The following is a 17,662-nucleotide window of genomic DNA, read 5'->3' on the forward strand; positions in this document are numbered from 1 at the left end:
CACCACAGTTGCATACCGATATGTCTTATTCAGGTATCAATTATTAAAACGAATAAATTATTTTCATACGTTCTAATAACGCGTTATCACCGATGTCAATTAAAATGAGATACTTCGCTGTCACGTGCTCTCTAATTCAGCTGCTTTCCGCCTCTGTCCGTATCAACACTGTACATACGAGCAATCTCGAGTCTGGTATGCGTGGGTTTCATTGTTGTGGGGAGGATCATCAAATTTGAAGAAGTAATTGAACCTTTCAAATTTTTGGGGTCAGAGCCCTTAGTCTGTTTCCGCGCCAATCAAATAACACTTCGTTTTGTCTTTCGATGTAACCCAGTTGCCGAACATAATGAATGATTTATCGGCGCGAGGAACTGTTCTGGAGAAAAAGAATTATCGGAATGATTACGATTCAAGCTCGAAAATAATCCATGTGTACGTTTGGGCAACTTTTTTCTTGATGATGTCTTCGATTGTTTACGACACGGTCATCACTTATTTATCTTATGGGTCAGTATACGTGAATGCATTGTGGCATAACACGTGTGTTTAACCAGCAGCATTATTGATTCGGATTCGTGAAAACTCATTGTTTCGACCGTTGTCGTATAAATCGTTTGTTGTGTTTGTGAAAAGTAAATTTTTCAAATGATTTTTTCTACAGCTATTTTCGAGTAGAATGGGTCGTTTGGCAGTTGCCGATGCTCATTCAGATGACGGATGTCACGGTACTGGTGTCTCTGGTCGGATTGCTCGGATTGAGATTCCGTGGGATAAATGACAAGCTGATTGAGATAGTAACGAAGACCAAAACTTCATTTTCCGAAGTTATTTTTTGACCAAATTATCCAGCGTGTCTTTTCTCGATTCAAAACTCGTCGAAGAAATAAAACTTGATGCCTTTCACATATCCAGATAATCGCGACGTCGGACGTTTGCGCCGAGGATTTGCGGACCCTGTCGAAATTGCATTACGACATTTGCGAAATTGGTAAACGTATAAATCGTTGCTACTGTGCGACAGTCGTGAGTAGTTAAAAAAATCGTGACACGCTTTGATCCATGTTCCGATCCATATCAAGCGAATTCTTGTTTTATTTACTTCGTCGCGTTTTTATTTTCAACCACAGATCATTCACGTGACAACAGCCTTCGTGATACTGAGCACGACTCTCTATTTCATCCTCGACGAAATTCTACGCCAGGAAAACATGAAGACGAGCCTCATTTTTGCACATGTCCACGCTGAATTGATTTACAGCATCCCGATAATAATAATCGTAATAGTTTGCAACTGGACGACAAACGAGGTAAAAACAATGCGAGACACGTAAAGTCCCAGTCGAGACCCAGAAAGAATGGAATTCCGTCGTTCTCTTTACAGGCAGTTCATACCGGAGCATTAATACACGCGATTCAAGAGACGACTGCAGACTCCAAATTATACGACGTCATTAAATCGTTCTCGTTGCAGTTGCATCATCAGAAATTGGAGTTTACCGGCGGTGGGCTTTTCCCTCTGGATTCCAAACTGTTACAAACGGTGCGTGGGAGCATTCATCGTCAATTTGAATTAAAACTCACTGTAATGGGATCACGATTATTCAATTGTTTCCAGATGGCCGGGAAGATAACGACCTATTTGGTAATACTTGTCCAGTTTCAGCCGAAAACGCACTGACTGTAGGGGTCAGTTTAAATTGAAAAAGCGAATGGATGGGAGGATTGAAAGAAGGAATGTAATAAAAGTGAGATCGTTGTCTTAGTATGAAATAAACATTTATTTAACAAATCAACAGCGTAGAGTCTACTCTAGCGCGTGGTCTAGTCTTCCCATTGTCTATTTTCAATGGTTTTGTTTTTTCATTCCTTTTTCATCATCGTACTTCATTATTCGCTCTCTTTTTTATGGAGCTATTCATTTAACGGTCGAGAATTCTGCCACCTCGACCGCTCCGGCTCGATTACCCCGCACACGAGATTAAATTTAAAAATCCCATAACTCGACTTGTCTAGTCCGCCGGAAAAATTCAAGCGAAATAAAAGCATCGCAGTAAAATTTCGACTCGCTTTATCGTAAATTCTTTCCTCTTTTTTGTGTCCTTCGATTTTTTACACTTTTCCTTCATTTCGACGATATCCGCTGGCCAAAAACTATTTTCTACCGACTATGCAGAAAATTACGAGTTGAATGAGCCACTGCAGTGGCTGCCTAAAATAATATTCAACTATACATTTTGTCGGTTGAATATCGTATAACGATTATTCAATCATGAATTTAGTTAATCGTCGAATTCCTACAAATTTTTTCTCCCCTCACGCAAGCATCCAAAGTGAACGTTTTTCCCCTTTTTTCCTCCCTCCCTTTTCTCTCTTTATTTGTCGATTATTTTCTCGTCGAATTGTAAATTACCTAATTGTCAATGTTTTTATTTAACATACGAAACTATGACTCGACGAAAGGCACCCGCGTCACAGCGGCCTTAGGGCTCGTTATTCTCTAGCGATATCCACTCATATTCTTTTCAACCTCAATCTTTTAGTTTTTTTTCTTCGTTTTGTGTTGTCAGCGTGCACTTTTGTTTCAGCTTATTCGTTTGAACATGCGAACAGCTGGAAACTTTATTTCGGAACTTCGAGTTACGATCCGACAAAGCTTCGTTTCAAGTTGCACCTTTGCACCGTCGTCGCAAAATCTTTAATTAATTTTTATTTCAATGATTTTATTTTTGTTCAATTCTTCTATGTCTAGTATTCACACGCGATGGCCAACGATTTTTTTTCGGTAGGAATTACCCCACGCAAATCGGACCTTTCAATTTTCATCGAACCCTCGCACATTTTTCGACTAATATTTTCTCTCTTTTCGTTTAATTCTTCATCTACAGAGCTTTATTCACAATAAAGCACGAAAGATCAGCGATCGTAGGAGCACCCCAGGAAAAAGGCTCTTTCAAATTCTTCCAAATTCTCGGTCCGTTAACGCTACTATTTTACAAAGAGACTCACGAGACTCTCGGATTTCGATAACTCGTTCCTTTTCGTCAATGAATTTTATTCTTTTCCTCCTATATTTACAATTCAATAGTCGTCGAGCGCGGTGACCTCTGCCCGAGTAAAACAGCTATTTTTTTCCACGCACAAGGAGCTGTCCGAGACTGGGCCAATGAGATAGGAATCTGTATCGAAACAGCCATCCGACTCGAGGCCCCAACAAGGGCTCGATATTGTATTCCTAATGCAATTTTAATAATAATTATGAGAATAATAATAATAGTAATTAATGATAATAATAACGTTCACACGGCGTCGGATCTCTCCCGGCAATTCAAACGAGGATAATCACTGATAAGCGTATTTTTTTGCAACACCGCCTTTGCCAGGAACTCACTCGATCCCTCAGTCATATATGCATATAAAATAATTCGTAGGAACGTGGAATTACGTGTTTTTTTTTTAAATATTTGTTTATCCGCGAGTGAAGATCTTAGGTAGAGGCCTTGGAACGACTTTAGCGAAGGGGTTTCCGGCGGAAATGGCAGAATCTCGTTGAAAAAGGCTGTGAATTAGTGAAAAATTGGCATTTCGGTGGGATCAAAGTGCGGCTTTGCTTTGGTATTAAAATACTTTTCTTAATAAATTCGTGAAGTGTTGAAATATTTGGAAAAAGACGAAAGTAGAGAGCGAGAGAGAGAGAAAGAGTGACTAGAAAAATACTTTCGGCAGGTTTGATTGGGCGTTACTGTGTCGAGACGACAGGGATGAAGACGCACATTCCACATTCCTCTTGGAGAAACGGATCGCTTCTGGGGACACTGTTACCGGGTTTGCCACTCCGGAATTGGGACTCGTAACCCGCAATTTGGTGAGGATATTTACAAAACAATGGTTTTTCGAATATTCAATAAAACTGGGCGAATCAATGAATCAAGCGAGAGTTTAAAATATCGCTTCGCACGAGTTTTATGCTAAATCAATGTCTGGATATGCTTTCATATACGAGAAGAAATGACGCAGAGAAATTCGAAGGGATCGCCTACCAGTCGATCTCTCGATTTCACTTGACTTTACCGATCGCACGTAAAATTCGTTTCTCCAACGATTTACTTTATAAATACACATGACCTCGGCGGCAATTTGTTTCTCGTACTTGGAATAAACGCCTGGCGAGATATTTTTTGTGTGCGGTGAAAAAATATGATGATTTAATCAGACCGGTGCGCTTGGACGCCGGCATAGGCCCGTGATGATCGAGCGAAGGTCACTTCCACGTTCTCGTATCTGAGAATTACGACCAAGAGGCTCCCGCGAATAGCACACTCTCTCCTCGCCCCACGGTCAATCCTCCTCGTAATCCTCCGACGATTCCGAAGACGATGTTATCAGGGCTGCCGATAAACTCGCTGCTCGAGCCGTACCAGGGAAATTCGTTTGACGTCGTAACCTCTGGTTGTTCCAACACTCCGGTAACGAATGCGATCCGTTCGTCTTGTCCTTTGATGATTTATCGACCGCGCTGCCGAGCTCCATCATCGAGCCTCGTCGTCTCGACGTTCTGGGACTCTCTGATGAAAAAAACACCGAAAAATCAGTTCCAAAATATGCCCAAGATTTCTTCGAGTGCTACGACACATGCAATTTTATTATTTAAATATAGTTCGATGACGAAATCACAAAATCACAAGTTGAAAAAAACGTGTTTCATCGATACTTTTTCTATCGTTGAAAATCATTTTCGAAGCTCGATCTCGATAATTGTTCTGAGCCAAAACTCATTATTCGGACTTATTTCTCGACCCTTTTCCCAACTTCGATTCCACGCGGAGGGAATTAAACGGTAATATTTAGAGTGAAATTCACTGTAAAATTTATCGAATGTATTCTACTGCGGGGACAAGTTAACGAAAAATATTTATTCCATTAACACATTGTAAAATTTTCGATATTTTGCTGAATTTTCAGTTTTATAATAGTAAATATTGCAGATAGCGAAATGTACAGTTCGTATAGTAAAATTTACAAAATTTTTAGTGAATTCTGGCATAAACATTCGTACGAAAATTTGGACAATACAGCGCCGTAAAATTCACGGTGACGTCAAAATTTACTAAATACTCCGTTAGAAGTTCCTACAGTGAACAACGAATATCATTTTTTTAATAGGAAAATTCAATTTCTTTTCCACAATAATATCATGAATTTTTCAAATTTCATTCTCTCCGTGCAGCGAACGTTCAATCGAGATTTCTTGCATCAGGAAAAAAAATGTTCCAAAAACTACAAAGTCTAGAGCTACCTGCATGCAGTGTTCTCTCAACGCGAGAGAAGCTCGAAATAAATGATTCCTAGAGCTCAAAAAACGAAGCCAAAAATGGATAGAATGCGACAGGAATTGGTCCAAGAAAAATGACTGCGTCATCACCAAGTACGTGAAAAAAAGAACGAGAAAACTTCACTTTTTATGAAATTGAAACTTGTGAAATGAATTGCAAGAGACTTTTATTTCGTCTTCGATTTTCACAGTAATTCGACTATTTTCCATATTCTAAGTCGTATCACACGGGGGGAGGGAGGATCTTTAATGAGAAATAAAACATCAAGAATCTATAACTAATGTCGATCTACCTATGAAATCAGTCCTAAGGCGGTCTACCTAATTTCCTAGCTGGTGAGACCATACTGTCAGGCCTCATGGCCGTGTATTCGTCACTCTCATCCGGATCTTCGAGTGTATCCGGTATTTCGGGGGTGGCTATGCTCTCTCTTCGAAAGAGACCGATGACCGATTGGAATTTGGGTTGTTCAATGCCACCCAAAAACGTGGCTGATGGCGAGCTGTACGCGAGGTACTCTTTGTTCGAGCACCAGGCTGGAAATTCATTTTGTTTTACCGGTCTGGCTGTGTCATAGTCATCCTCTCGTTTCCAGGGTAAAACTGTTTCTGTTGCGGTCGGAGTGGTCACCCTGAAGCCGTCGCCTGTGGCGTGCAAAGACAAAAATAACTCTCACTGGATTATTGATTCTAATGAAAACATGAATTTTGTAACTTGCGTTTCTGAATAGAAATTGATCGAGTGCTTCGGTCGATCAAGTTTCATCGATTTGAGAGCTTTTTTTCGTACCTTCTTCTCCTTTGTACTTCCGTCCAGTGCCTCCGTCACTATCTAAATCATCGTCGTAGTCTTCACCGTCGTTTCCATTATCCGTATGGGAACCTTCGCCTCCTAAATTCGCTTCTGACAAAAATTCAAAAAAATAATTACTTTTCGTACTCGTGTGTCGTTTCGTACTCTCGTCGCTCAAACAAAGATCGTTCTTACCAGACGCTCGTGCTGTAAAAGTTATGGCAGAGTCCCAATCCTCCTTGCTCGACGGTTTTGAATTGTCGTCGTCATTCTCAGTCTCGTAAAGTACACCGTTCATGTAGTCTAAGAAACGAGCATGAAGAATGGATTTTTATCTGATATTTTCCTAGGTTTTGAGAACAAAAAATCGAACTTGGAAAGTGCTTGAGTTCTTTGACCGACCTTGGGAAAAGAGTTTCGTTGAACCGTTTTGTTGCTGCAACTCAGGAAAGCTGACGTGATTCTGCTTGCTGCCATCCTAAAGGCGATGAAACGAAAATTCATTCTCGATTTTTAAATCTTTTCATTGTAATGGGGAAAAAACGTTTTAAGAAAAACTCAAATTCTGACAAATTTTCGATCTCAACTGAATCTATGTTTTTTCATCAACAATTATGTTGTCAAATCGTCTTCTACCTTGAGCAACTTTTTGCTGCGCTTGTGACGATGTTTGTGCTCTCCCATCATTCGGCGAATATTCATGTGCATCTTGTAATTGACCTGAGTCGATAGATCGCGATCATTGACTGCATGACGACTGTAGCTGAGACGACGGTGCTGCAAAGCATAAGTCTGGCCGAATATGTTAAGAACGAACGTGATGAGACTGGAGGGTATGTCTCCGTGCTCGATTTAAACTTTTATTGTCATCGTTAATATCATGTTATTTAACGAGAATAATTAGTAGGAACTAAAAGCTTTGACATCCAGTTGGAATGTGAATAAAAGATTCATGTGATATTTGTCTTTAGAGATGTCAGTTTATCACCCCCTTTTTATCGTTCCTCAAAAAATTTTCTTCAAGGGTTTCACAAACTTGAAAACTTACCCGCTTGTAAGGCTTGCACAACTCTTCAGCGAGGAGATGATGAATTTTAGCATCCGTAAGATCTTTCCTCGAAGGATAATACTCCAATTCTTGGAGATCGATATTCCAACCCGGTTCTAATTGACTACAGCTCGGACTAGAATGAACGAGCGTTCGAATAATTCGCTCGAAAGTGCATAATCGTTGTGGATTTCTCGTTTATGTGGACTGAATTTAAATTACCTGGAATTGAATTGACCGGTGTTGCTGTAATTGCGGAATATCGCGGACATACTCTCGGTGCCACTGATGTTACCGATTGTCGAGGCGTTTCTTCTTATGTAGTCGAGGGCATCCTTCATAGCCAGTTTCGAATATGTCTCGAGGATCTTCGGCTCAGCACCGCAGTGATTTCTCACGAGATAGGGACGAATGAACTTGTTGTCGAACCTCTTGAATCTGATGACGTAAAATTTCATTGAATCTGAGACATTTTTTGTAACTTTAATAATGCAATTACTCGAGAAAATAGCTCAACAATACTTCGTGTCACAATGAACAATTAATAATTCTCAGAAGGAAAGATTTGTCGTCGAATAACTCACTTATCCCTGACGTGATAATTGCCATGTTTTCCCAGAATGTCTTCAACTCCAGCCATGATGTGATCCATTATCTGATTGAATGACAAGAACGATCAAAAATATTGAACTCGAATTTTCAACAAGCGATTTTTTTTTCTTTTTTTCCATTCAAATAAAAATAAGCTGGATCGCATTTCATACTTTTAGAACTGGGATGTCATATCCGAGGATTAGAGTCGTTAAGAGTCAAAAAGCTTCGAGAACGATCAACTATGGAGCGACGAAAAATAATCTCAGTCAGTAAAATTGCTCACCCTTTCGTGAATTCGTTCATTCATCGTTGGTTTTCTTTTCTCGGCTCTCTTGACGTTGAGAATTTTTACCAGGGGTTTTATGGTAATACCCTTGAAAAAAATATGAGAAAGTTGTTGATGGTCGATAATCTACTGGGATAAAAAATTCTCCCCCACTTAACAGTCCCCTTCCCCGTGTAAAATGCAATAAAATTATAGAGACGATGCCAGAATAAAAAAAATTGTCAATAAACAGAGACTTTTTTGTACAAAAGCAACGGAATGGGAAGAGAAATTATCATCCCCTCGATGTGTACAAATGATCGTGACGCAGATTTAAAGAGATGTTCACCTGAATAAACACTGTAAAATATATAACGGCTATGGTTGTCGTGACGAACATTGGCTGAAGAGGCACGTGTTTTGGATCGATCAACAGGACCAACGCAAATGCTACAGCCCCTCGTAAACCGCCGTACGACATTACGAATTTTTCCACCCTGTTGAGCTTGTGGAGACGAAATCGATTTGCAAGAGCAGCAAGCACCATTACCCCTGGAAATTCACACGACCGTTCACAATAATAGTCTTTGTTATCTCGGATTCATTTATTATGTAATTATTATCCTTGGTCGTTGGGTCGACCTTGATTTTCACAAAGAAACTACAAACAGAACTCGATTCGTGCCCTACTTTTAGGAATAAAAATAACACGAATCGTGAACAGGATTTGTAACTTTTTTTGTCGTTTTAATAATTCCAATTATCGCAACACGCTACTGATAATCACAGGACGCAGAAATTGTGCGAGATTTTACTCTAATTTTACTAATTGCTCATTCGTTGAAATCTCTCGAACGAACATCATTAAATTACTTTTATTATTTTACACAAAATTTTAATTAATTTGATTCGAATTCCATAAAACTTTTTTTCCTATATTTATTGATTTATTTCTCCTCGGGATGGAGTATGGAGTGGGGCACTTCCATTTGATCAAATACTGGTTCAACGAAGTGTGATTCTGTAAAATTATAGGCTCACGCATCTCTCCAATATTATTCGAACGGAGAAAGATTCTTACCGAGAATCCGATAAACAGAGCAACAAACGATGGTCATCAAGACGAACCACGTGTTCCAATCGTGACGATTGTTGACCGTAGCGACCCCGAGAAACATGAATATAATCGTCTCGGAACTGCTGGATAACATTTTCATCGTGTACTTCACAGTCGTGTGAGATTTGTGAGATATATTCGCTTCGACATAATTCTTCATCGTAATGCCGCAGAATGTAATCCTATAAAAGATAAAAAAACGTTGAAAAAGAATCAGGTCAAGATTGATTTTAAAGTATGTCGACTCGTCCGAAAAATCCAGATGCACCAAAGCAATACGATTTGAAAGAATAGTGTTGAGAAATAACACAGTGACCTTCGGTTTGATTACCATTCAATGAATTATTGATCAACCCTCAAAATATTTGATTGTCTCCGACTCAATCGAGGTCTTCAAAATTGAACGTGATCGATCACAGTCCGTTAGATTTTATTTGACAAAATGATCAAATTTTCCGTCCACTGATTATCGAGTCTCAGAAAATTTGGACGATCGTACATCGTGCTGGGTGAGCAAATATTGAATTTTCTTTTGAAGTGGTTGCAAGCTTGCAGTTTTTGTGTTCACGTAAGGTCTATCGACGACGTCAGTTGTTATCGATCCTGTGTACCTCAGCCACGGACAATATTCGTACACACGTACATATGCACGTGAAAATGTACGTGTGTAAAAATGAATGTGGAATGAAAAAACTTACGCGAGTATACCGGACATGTGGAATATTTCGGCGTTGAGATAAGCGAGGTACGCCATGACGAATATGAAGATGGGTTCTATAACGCGAACCTCGTTTGTAAATCTCGTTACGAAACCCGTTGCGAAGCCCCAAAGAACCCCGATTATCACACCACCGATTGCGACAACGAGGAACGAGGCGAGACCCGATAAAATTTCGGTATACGTTATTCTGAGAGGCCCCATTTCGCTGTAAGTCTCAAACATGTTGTACAGCACCTGTAAACCGTTTATGGATGCTCTGAAATCCTGCTTTAGATAAAGGTAACGACGCCTCGTTACGGGAGTTCCATAAAATAATTATTTTCCAACTCCCATATGATTTTCTTTCGTCCGCTTAGCTATTTAATTTAAAAAAACTTGGGGCTTGGTTAAAATTTCATTAAAATGATTTTAACGGGTCCAATTAAAATGTAACTGCCGAGGGCTTGCAACGGAACGCTTTTCTCCCTGGACATTCCCTTGGTCGTTAGCTTTTTCTTGTAATAAACGTGCCTTGATGTATGCACTGCATAATTAATTGACGGGAATGATAAACGACATGCTCTACAAACAAAAAATAAGCATCGGAACGGAATATTTTAGCATGAGGCTTGAAATTATCCTCACAGCCTTTCCTAACGACAAAACAACAAAATCGATCGTTTTTTTTTGTCTCCGTGTGTACTCACAACAGTAACTGCATCGTTGAGAAGGCTCTCGCCAAAAACGACGATGTACAAAATCTCATTGACGTGGATTTCCTCGAAAACGGCCAACACGGCGACCGGATCCACCGCGCTTATCAACGCCGAGAAGAGAAACATGTCCAAAAGCGGTGCAGCAGTCTCGTCCGAGAATCCGAAGAGACCACTTTTGGCCAAAAGCCAAAGAGATGCACCTACGCCATGAGACGTCAATAAAATTAAATCGTGCAATATCTTTTGGAAAATAGGAACAAAATCATTCAAGGTAACGATCGCTTCGAAGTTTCGGGCTCGCAGCAAATCTTTTAAGGTAGTTCATGCACGAAACGATTTTCTTAAGAAAGTCTTGAAATTTACACAGCATCTAAATGGGTTGTCGACTGACACGCATTTCCAATTTCAAAGAGCTCGTCTTATTGGTTATTGAGATAAACGTGCTTAAATATGAAGAAATATCCACTATGCGTAAAAAATTGTTTATCTTTCCGTACAACGAATGAATCCTTCTTACGAAGTTTATGAAAAACGTACACAATAACAATTGAGTATATAATGAAGATTTGGGAAAAAATCGAGACGATTGTCTTACTAATAATAAAAATATATTACGTCAAAGATTGAACGAAATTAGTGAAATGAGCACTGGTATAACCTCACGTTTGCTTATTTCGACATTTTGTTTCTTTTTGGCTTGAACCATTCCTGTCATAGCCTTCTATCTTTTTACTAATACTTTTTTCTTGATCCATTTTCTTTCGCGCTTTCCCTTTGCGCTTTTTAATGCGATTATTTCCATAAAAAACTGCAGTATTTTCGTCAGGGACGAGTGAAATTAGAGGTTCAGTCAGTGATGGATCCCCGATTAATTAGTGGCTTGTAATTTCATTCGCCAAAAGTTAAGTTGAAAAAATGTATTTACAATTTCGAATTAATAACTCTGACGTTAATTTAAAATGATTATATCGTCAATTAAGACGTACAAATCGATTCAATTTAGACACCCATAAAATGTGATCCTTCGGGCATGAACTACCTTAAACTTTTTTCACGTCCTATAAAATCACTTTCCGTAATCCCTGGAGAGAAACCGTTCCAAAAAACTTCGTGCGGTTACATAAAATTGTTTCAGGTCTTACGTAAAAAGGAAAGCACAAAAATACCGTTCTCCCGGACGCTTTTTTCATAACAACTGATATCTCATTAACGCAGTTGAACGAAAACTGCTAAATTTTCTCGTATTCATGCACCTAAATAAGAATAATGCGAAGCTCTCTCGACGAGTTTTTCATTATTTTATTCCGCACGAGTCTCACCCTTGCAGTGAGTAAACCTTTAGAATTTTCATCGTCAGAATAAATGCATGCATCGATCGGGTGTTCCAACATTAATCCCGGCTTTTTTATGTCTACGACAAACGTCTCGTACGTGCAAATTTCTTGCATGAATGTAATAAGGAGAAAAGGTCAGTTGGAGCGAGTACAAATGGGCTGAGAGTCGTTGTTTCGACGCGTTTTTTCTTCCTTTTAGCTTACTCCCTGAATGAAAGTTCTAAGGTACTTTGTACAGTTTGTGAATGGCAAAGAAGCTCCGATGACGAGCCAGCGGTTTCGAATGCTCAACAGAAATACCTCTCGCGCCTGTTCATCATCTATTTTTACAATTTTCTCCCGCGTCATCGTACGGAACTCGATCACAAAGTTGGGTATTTGGAAAACGGCCACGTGAAACGAAAATTTAACGAAGGTAAACGTACGTTGAAATCCCGAGTGAGCGGCCATTAAAAATAGACGAAAAAGTGGTAAATCGCGAGAAAACAAGAAGGTGAATCCGAAGATCGATCGACGTCATTACTGTCGACGAACTTTTTGAATTTTATCAACTCCCAAGACGCGGTGTGCCTGCGCATTTAATGAATCCACCTGCCAGTGCGATCGATCGAGCTAATCATAAATAAATGAAGTCTTGCTTGAAATCTCTCAAAGTAATAAATAGATGATGAAAGAAGAAAAGCAATTTAATTAACCGGCAGACATTCGTTACGCTCCATCCGTTTCTTTCTCACACACTCGAGAGCACCTTACCGATCCATCACAATTTACCCACGAGACACCTTTACCCACGAATCCATCTCGCTAAGACTTCTTCAATAAAATGGATAAGATCGAAATGAGAAGAAAAATAAAATAGATGAAATTGAGAAAAGAAATGGTGCATGGAGTCCACTCGAGGGTGGATAAGTGACGTGGGAACAATTGCAATTTTGTATACTCACCTATCGAAAGTGTATTAAATATAGTTCCAACAACTGCGAACAGTAGAATCGTCCCAAGGTGATCGAAAAATAGTCGGTTTGGCATGAAGTAACCAGCGTCCAGAATTATTGGCGGAAGCATGTACAGGAAGAATGTGTCCGGGGTGAGCGGAGATACGTGCACTTCGCTTGCTTGAAACAACAACACACCGATGACGACTCCAACGACGATAAGCAAACAGGATTCCGGAAAAATTTTACTCAATCTTGGTGCCATGTGAAAGCCTGTGAAGCGAGAAAAAAATTCTTCAATTCCATTCATCTTATAAACGTCACTGAAGTAAGTTCCGCCATTAATGGAATTGAATTTCGCACTATTGCATTGTTGAAATTTAAAAAAAAAAAAAACGTATTTCTCATTCGTTATTTGCTGGCTCAAGACCGTCATTTTTTCCCGAAGATTTAGTTTTCATTGCCACAATCTTGAGCTCCGTTGAAGGCAGAAAAAAGTGTTGTGGAATTCCAGGACTGTGTGAGTTCATCGTAAGCTCCCAAATCCAAGGAAACGGAGAAAATGGACTCGAGACATTTGTAAAGGCTTCGACTTCTCACTAAAATAATTCTCAAAATCCTTATCATTAGCCATTCTTAATTATTGGTATGCCAAGAACTAGTCAACACTATTTCGTTCGTGAGCTCCAGATATTTGGGTCGAACGCCGTCAGAAAGTTAGCAAAAAAGAAAAATATTGAAAGAAAATTCTTCGTTTCGTCGCAAAGTGGTGGTTTCATTTATTTATTTTTCCGTTCGTTTTCCGTGCTCGGATCCACGTGCCGGTAGCCAAACGGGCTCATCAGTCATGCTGTGACAAGCCGATACAATTGGAAGAGTCCCAAACAGCTGCAGAGGACTATAATCAATATCTAAAATGATGCTAAATTACAGTTAATCTGAAACCGTCAGAAAGAACTCTAAGAAAGCACGAGTTGGTGTAGAAATACGGCTAATGACAGGAATTAAAGTTGTGAAAAATCTGAGCCTGAGGAGGGAAGTCGGAGTTACAGAAGTCCTGGAATTGACCCTCGAGCATGTAATTAGAGCAAATCGATAGTTTGGCAAACTAAATGAAGAGGATTTTTGCTGGATTAACTCAATGAGCAGTGAGAAGGTCAAGTAATGAGGCGGAGTCGTTGACGTTTTTTCTGCGTCTGGCCAAATAGGAACTTTGTTTGACTCCAGTGAGTGTGTGTGTTTCTATTTTGGGGCGGGTTGTTGAAAACATATTGAGTCTGGACTCGAATTAGGGTTAATCCTCGGCTGGGCGAGCTTGGCTTTATTGACATTTCATTGCGGCTCCTATTCTCATTGATATTTGACAACTCAGAAAGAAAGCAGGGGATTCAAACGAATGTTGGATCCAACGAAAAGTCGCTTGGCTCGCGCAATTTCGATCGTTAAAAGGCGAGCTTTCGCTTAAGGAGAAAAGAGAAACTGATTTTGCCTCGATAAATGAAGCGCTACATCGTGCTTGAGAATTTACACAACCGACTTCGCTTATATTCCTCTCTAAGCCACTTAGTCTACGGATCTATCGTTTCCACTAGCCTCTAACTCAAACCCGCTATGTAAGCTTTCCTTGTGACTAACTTTCCCTCTCGACTATTATCTCCCCCTCAAATGCAAACACGTGCTAGCTTCGACAAACATAGAAGGAATTTTCGTGCTTTATAATCGTACTGCCCTAACGGACGGTTTCGCGGTTCTTCGTAAACTTTCGCCATCTTTAATGATCAACGGTTAATGACTCGAGAGCTCAGGTAATAAAAAGAACCGACTATATTCCAGGCCGGGTATTATAATTATTGATTTCTAACATCCAACTGCTGAGCCAATACACTAAGGACAAAGTCATTGGAACAACGAAATGTGGCATTGCGGAGTGCCAATGAAATATACGATCATCGGAAGGTTAAATATGATTGCAAGAACAAAGGAGTTTTCGATCAAACTGCAGATTCATTCTTTCCGAAAACGCTGCAGTTAAACGAAGAAAACTCTCCCAATAACATCAATTGTTATTGAATCTTCTCGTATTGTATTGTATTCTACTTATCGGTGAAATTCAAACCCTGCGAATGCGTTCCAAAATCATAGTTTTTGATGCTCGAGCACATTATCCTTTTCAAATCTTTCATTCAATCGTTTACTAGGAATTTGAATTCTGTTGGTTTCCAGAGCTTTTGATTCCGCGATGAAATCACTGGTTCCCGTTTGAATTCGTTGCTGGAATAAAGGTATTTTTATCGGTTCGACAATGATTGATATTGGACTCACCGATTTTAGCGATACTCGCGAAAAAAATCCATATCCCAATGACGAAGGGCGTCTCGACGCGATGAAATTCGACGTGAAAAACCTGATACTCTCTGAGGGGTTTTGCAGGTGCGTGAGGATCGTTACCGTGATCTTCGGTATTCCCGTTGGCGAGATTCCGGAGGGCGACGTCATCGGGGAATTGGCCGACTACGGGACCCATCGGTCCGAAACTTTTTCCAGGATAAGGTTGTCGAAGATCTCCAGGTAAATCTTGATCGTCGGAGCTCGGTCCGTGCATCGGGTTGTTATCGATACCTGGTGAAACTGGAGGCGATCGACGCTGATCATTGTAAGAACGTGCCCAACATCGTGGGCACATTGTTGTGCACACGAACAACAAAAAAAACGGAACGGTTACGTTCGTTGCGCGAAATGCCATGGTGAAATTTTTTTAAAAATATCGTTCATTCGTTTATCTAATAACTTGTAGAAACAACGATTGGATAATTGATTTATCGAAGGCTCCGGCGACGTTTCCAATGACTCGATGTCATTGCAGCTTCAATCGAAATGGCACTTAATCACAACTGTAACTTCAATGAAATTTTCATTGAAAATGAGAGCTTTCAATGTAACTAGTGGATCTGTTCAATTGCGCAACGAGTGTGAAAATAAAAGTCGAATGTGTGCTGCGATGCAAAAGTGCTTCCCTCCAATCTTTGTTTTGATTTGGAATCACTGGGGCGAATCACCCAGTCGATTTTTTCGTTCCCCGTAAATCAGCCTCCGAAAGTAAAAATAATTAATAAAAGCCGAAGGCAGTTGTGAGAGGAGGGAATGGGACGGTGAAACGAGGAAATAAAAATAGTTTTGGAGAATCAGTGATCGGTGGAGGCGATGGAAGAGGCCTCCGATGTCTCTCGTGGCCTCCGCGTCTTTTTTTTCTCACTCTCGTCCTCGTTCGTCCTCGTCCTCGAGGACGTCTCCGTGCTTCCGGAATAGAGGATAACACGCTGCAACGAGGATGGCCTTGACGCCGATCTCCCTAATCCTCTCCTCATCGTTTATCGATAGCTCAGATAAAATGGTCCAGCAGCCGGAGTGCTGATTTTTATTCTTCTCTCACGCCGCACCAAAGTTCCAGTATTTTATATTTTCTTTTTTCAAAATCTTATTTTTCCAAAGTTGCAATCGATACGATGATTGAGAAACTCAAACTTTTTATCCGAGCAGGAGCGATTGGTCAAGTCCCGGAGTTTGACGTCTGTTCTTCCTCTGTCTATGCCGCGTTGCACCCAACACAACACACGCACACTCTCGCTCTCATACACACCCCCACACACACACACGCACACACACACACACACACACGTTCTCCGTCGTTCTACCCCTGGCGATCGTTATTCACCCTCGCAGACAAACCTCGCTGATTTTTTCCTCGTTATTTTTCTCTTCCCATAAAACCTCCAAACTCTCCTCACTCGATCTTCGCTCAATGAGATTTTTCGTTCACTTGTTCAACACTCTTCATCGCGGATACTGAAATTTTTGCGTTTTCAACCAGATTTTGGATACTCTTTGAAAGTCGAGATTTGTCGCGTACGCCGACGGGGTTACGCGGCGCCACTGAAAAAGCTCCGCACACCACCTTCGGCTCCAGCTGCCAGCTGATCGTTGCCAAAACTCGCGCACGCGCCCCTTCCCTTCGAATTATATATAGACGTGGCTCGACTTCATAAGGACGCATCTTTGAAGACTCACAATGTGGATGAAAGATTTCTTGTTCAACGACTTGAGCCTCAATCTCACCACACGTTTATGTAGGTCATTTTTTCAATATCTGCCCTTTTGAATATGATAATAAAATCCCAATTCCATTCCAACTCCAGACTTTATTATCGCACCTTTTGGTGAACTGTGAGGTGACTTTTTTTCTTGAGGCTTGTAAATCCGATGATGCCGGAGACTGAGCGAACACAACTTTTTGAAACTTTTCTTTTCAAAGTAACTTTCCAACTGGTAGAAAAAATGGAATAAAGGTGGAATGAAGAGTGATGATTTTCAGTATTATTTCTTTGGTAATTATAAAATGATGAGTTTTGCACGCTCTCAGCGATTGGTCGAATTTTCAAGGCTTTAAATTCGTGGGCCTAAGTTCCATTCGGTCAATTCGTAAATTCGCTCGTGAGGGTTTTTTTTCAAAATTTATGTGTTCGAAGGATTTTCTCATTTCAGTAGTTTGAAAAATTTCATTTTGTTTCCACGTTCAACCTCATCGATTTTATTTTTCGTATAATTCACATTTTCCAGTCACGTGTTTTCAGCGCCAATCGTTCAAACGTGGCCAAGCGTCGAAGCTTCCGTATGAATTTCCCGAAGAGCTTAGGAAACTACCCTGCAGAGCCTGCAGTTCCGGGGTACCGATAATATCAGTTGGTGAAGTAGATACGTGGAGAGGAGATTACCGGCAATGATAAGCCGCCGCCGATGATGACAACAATATTCGACGATGAAAAAATACTCG

General features: G+C 40.3%; 2 protein-coding genes across 4 annotated transcripts; one reads left to right on the top strand and one right to left on the bottom strand.

Annotated features, from left to right (window-relative positions):
* The first annotated feature begins 797 nt into the window (after positions 1-797).
* On the top strand, positions 798-1,767 carry LOC122415591 (putative gustatory receptor 28b). Its single transcript, XM_043427847.1, has 4 exons — positions 798-991; positions 1,131-1,310; positions 1,385-1,543; positions 1,619-1,767. Exons 2-4 carry the CDS (start codon positions 1,212-1,214, stop codon positions 1,679-1,681), a joined length of 321 nt encoding a protein of 106 aa, XP_043283782.1. The 5' UTR covers positions 798-991; positions 1,131-1,211; the 3' UTR covers positions 1,682-1,767.
* On the bottom strand, positions 1,763-16,773 carry Nhe2 (Na[+]/H[+] hydrogen exchanger 2). Of its 3 annotated transcripts, none has more exons than XM_043427837.1 (16): positions 15,157-16,772; positions 12,844-13,107; positions 10,557-10,765; positions 9,848-10,104; positions 9,114-9,331; positions 8,382-8,584; positions 8,051-8,140; positions 7,758-7,828; positions 7,396-7,611; positions 7,174-7,309; positions 6,762-6,902; positions 6,528-6,603; positions 6,321-6,428; positions 6,123-6,236; positions 5,654-5,977; positions 1,763-4,565 (listed from the first exon to the last, which is right to left on the bottom strand). In XM_043427837.1, the coding sequence occupies exons 1-16, from the start codon at positions 15,575-15,577 to the stop codon at positions 4,339-4,341; spliced, it is 3,075 nt and encodes a 1,024-aa protein (XP_043283772.1). In that variant the 5' UTR covers positions 15,578-16,772; the 3' UTR covers positions 1,763-4,338. The 3 variants fall into 3 exon arrangements, with proteins under 3 accessions (XP_043283772.1, XP_043283771.1, XP_043283773.1); XM_043427836.1 differs by having other exon boundaries at positions 6,762-6,917; XM_043427838.1 differs by having other exon boundaries at positions 4,438-4,565; positions 5,626-5,977; positions 6,762-6,917; positions 15,157-16,773.
* Positions 16,774-17,662: the final 889 nt, after the last annotated feature.

The sequence above is a fragment of the Venturia canescens genome, chromosome 9, assembly GCF_019457755.1.
Source record: "Venturia canescens isolate UGA chromosome 9, ASM1945775v1, whole genome shotgun sequence".
Classification (NCBI taxonomy): Eukaryota; Metazoa; Arthropoda; class Insecta; order Hymenoptera; family Ichneumonidae; genus Venturia; species Venturia canescens.

Excerpts from the sequence above, each read along its gene's own strand:
- LOC122415591 (XM_043427847.1), top strand. The coding sequence starts at position 1,212 with ATGAAGACGAGCCTCATTTTTGCACATGTCCACGCTGAATTGATTTAC. Across the intron at positions 1,311-1,384 it reads GCAACTGGACGACAAACGAG|GCAGTTCATACCGGAGCATT; the intron begins GTAAAAACAATG and ends TTCTCTTTACAG. Across the intron at positions 1,544-1,618 it reads ATTCCAAACTGTTACAAACG|ATGGCCGGGAAGATAACGAC; the intron begins GTGCGTGGGAGC and ends AATTGTTTCCAG.
- Nhe2 (XM_043427836.1), bottom strand. The coding sequence starts at position 15,577 with ATGGCATTTCGCGCAACGAACGTAACCGTTCCGTTTTTTTTGTTGTTC. Across the intron at positions 6,918-7,173 it reads TGTGCAAGCCTTACAAGCGG|ACTTATGCTTTGCAGCACCG; the intron begins GTAAGTTTTCAA and ends ATATTCGGCCAG. Across the intron at positions 4,566-5,653 it reads CTCACCAGCTAGGAAATTAG|AGAGTCCCAGAACGTCGAGA; the intron begins GTAGACCGCCTT and ends TTTTTTCATCAG.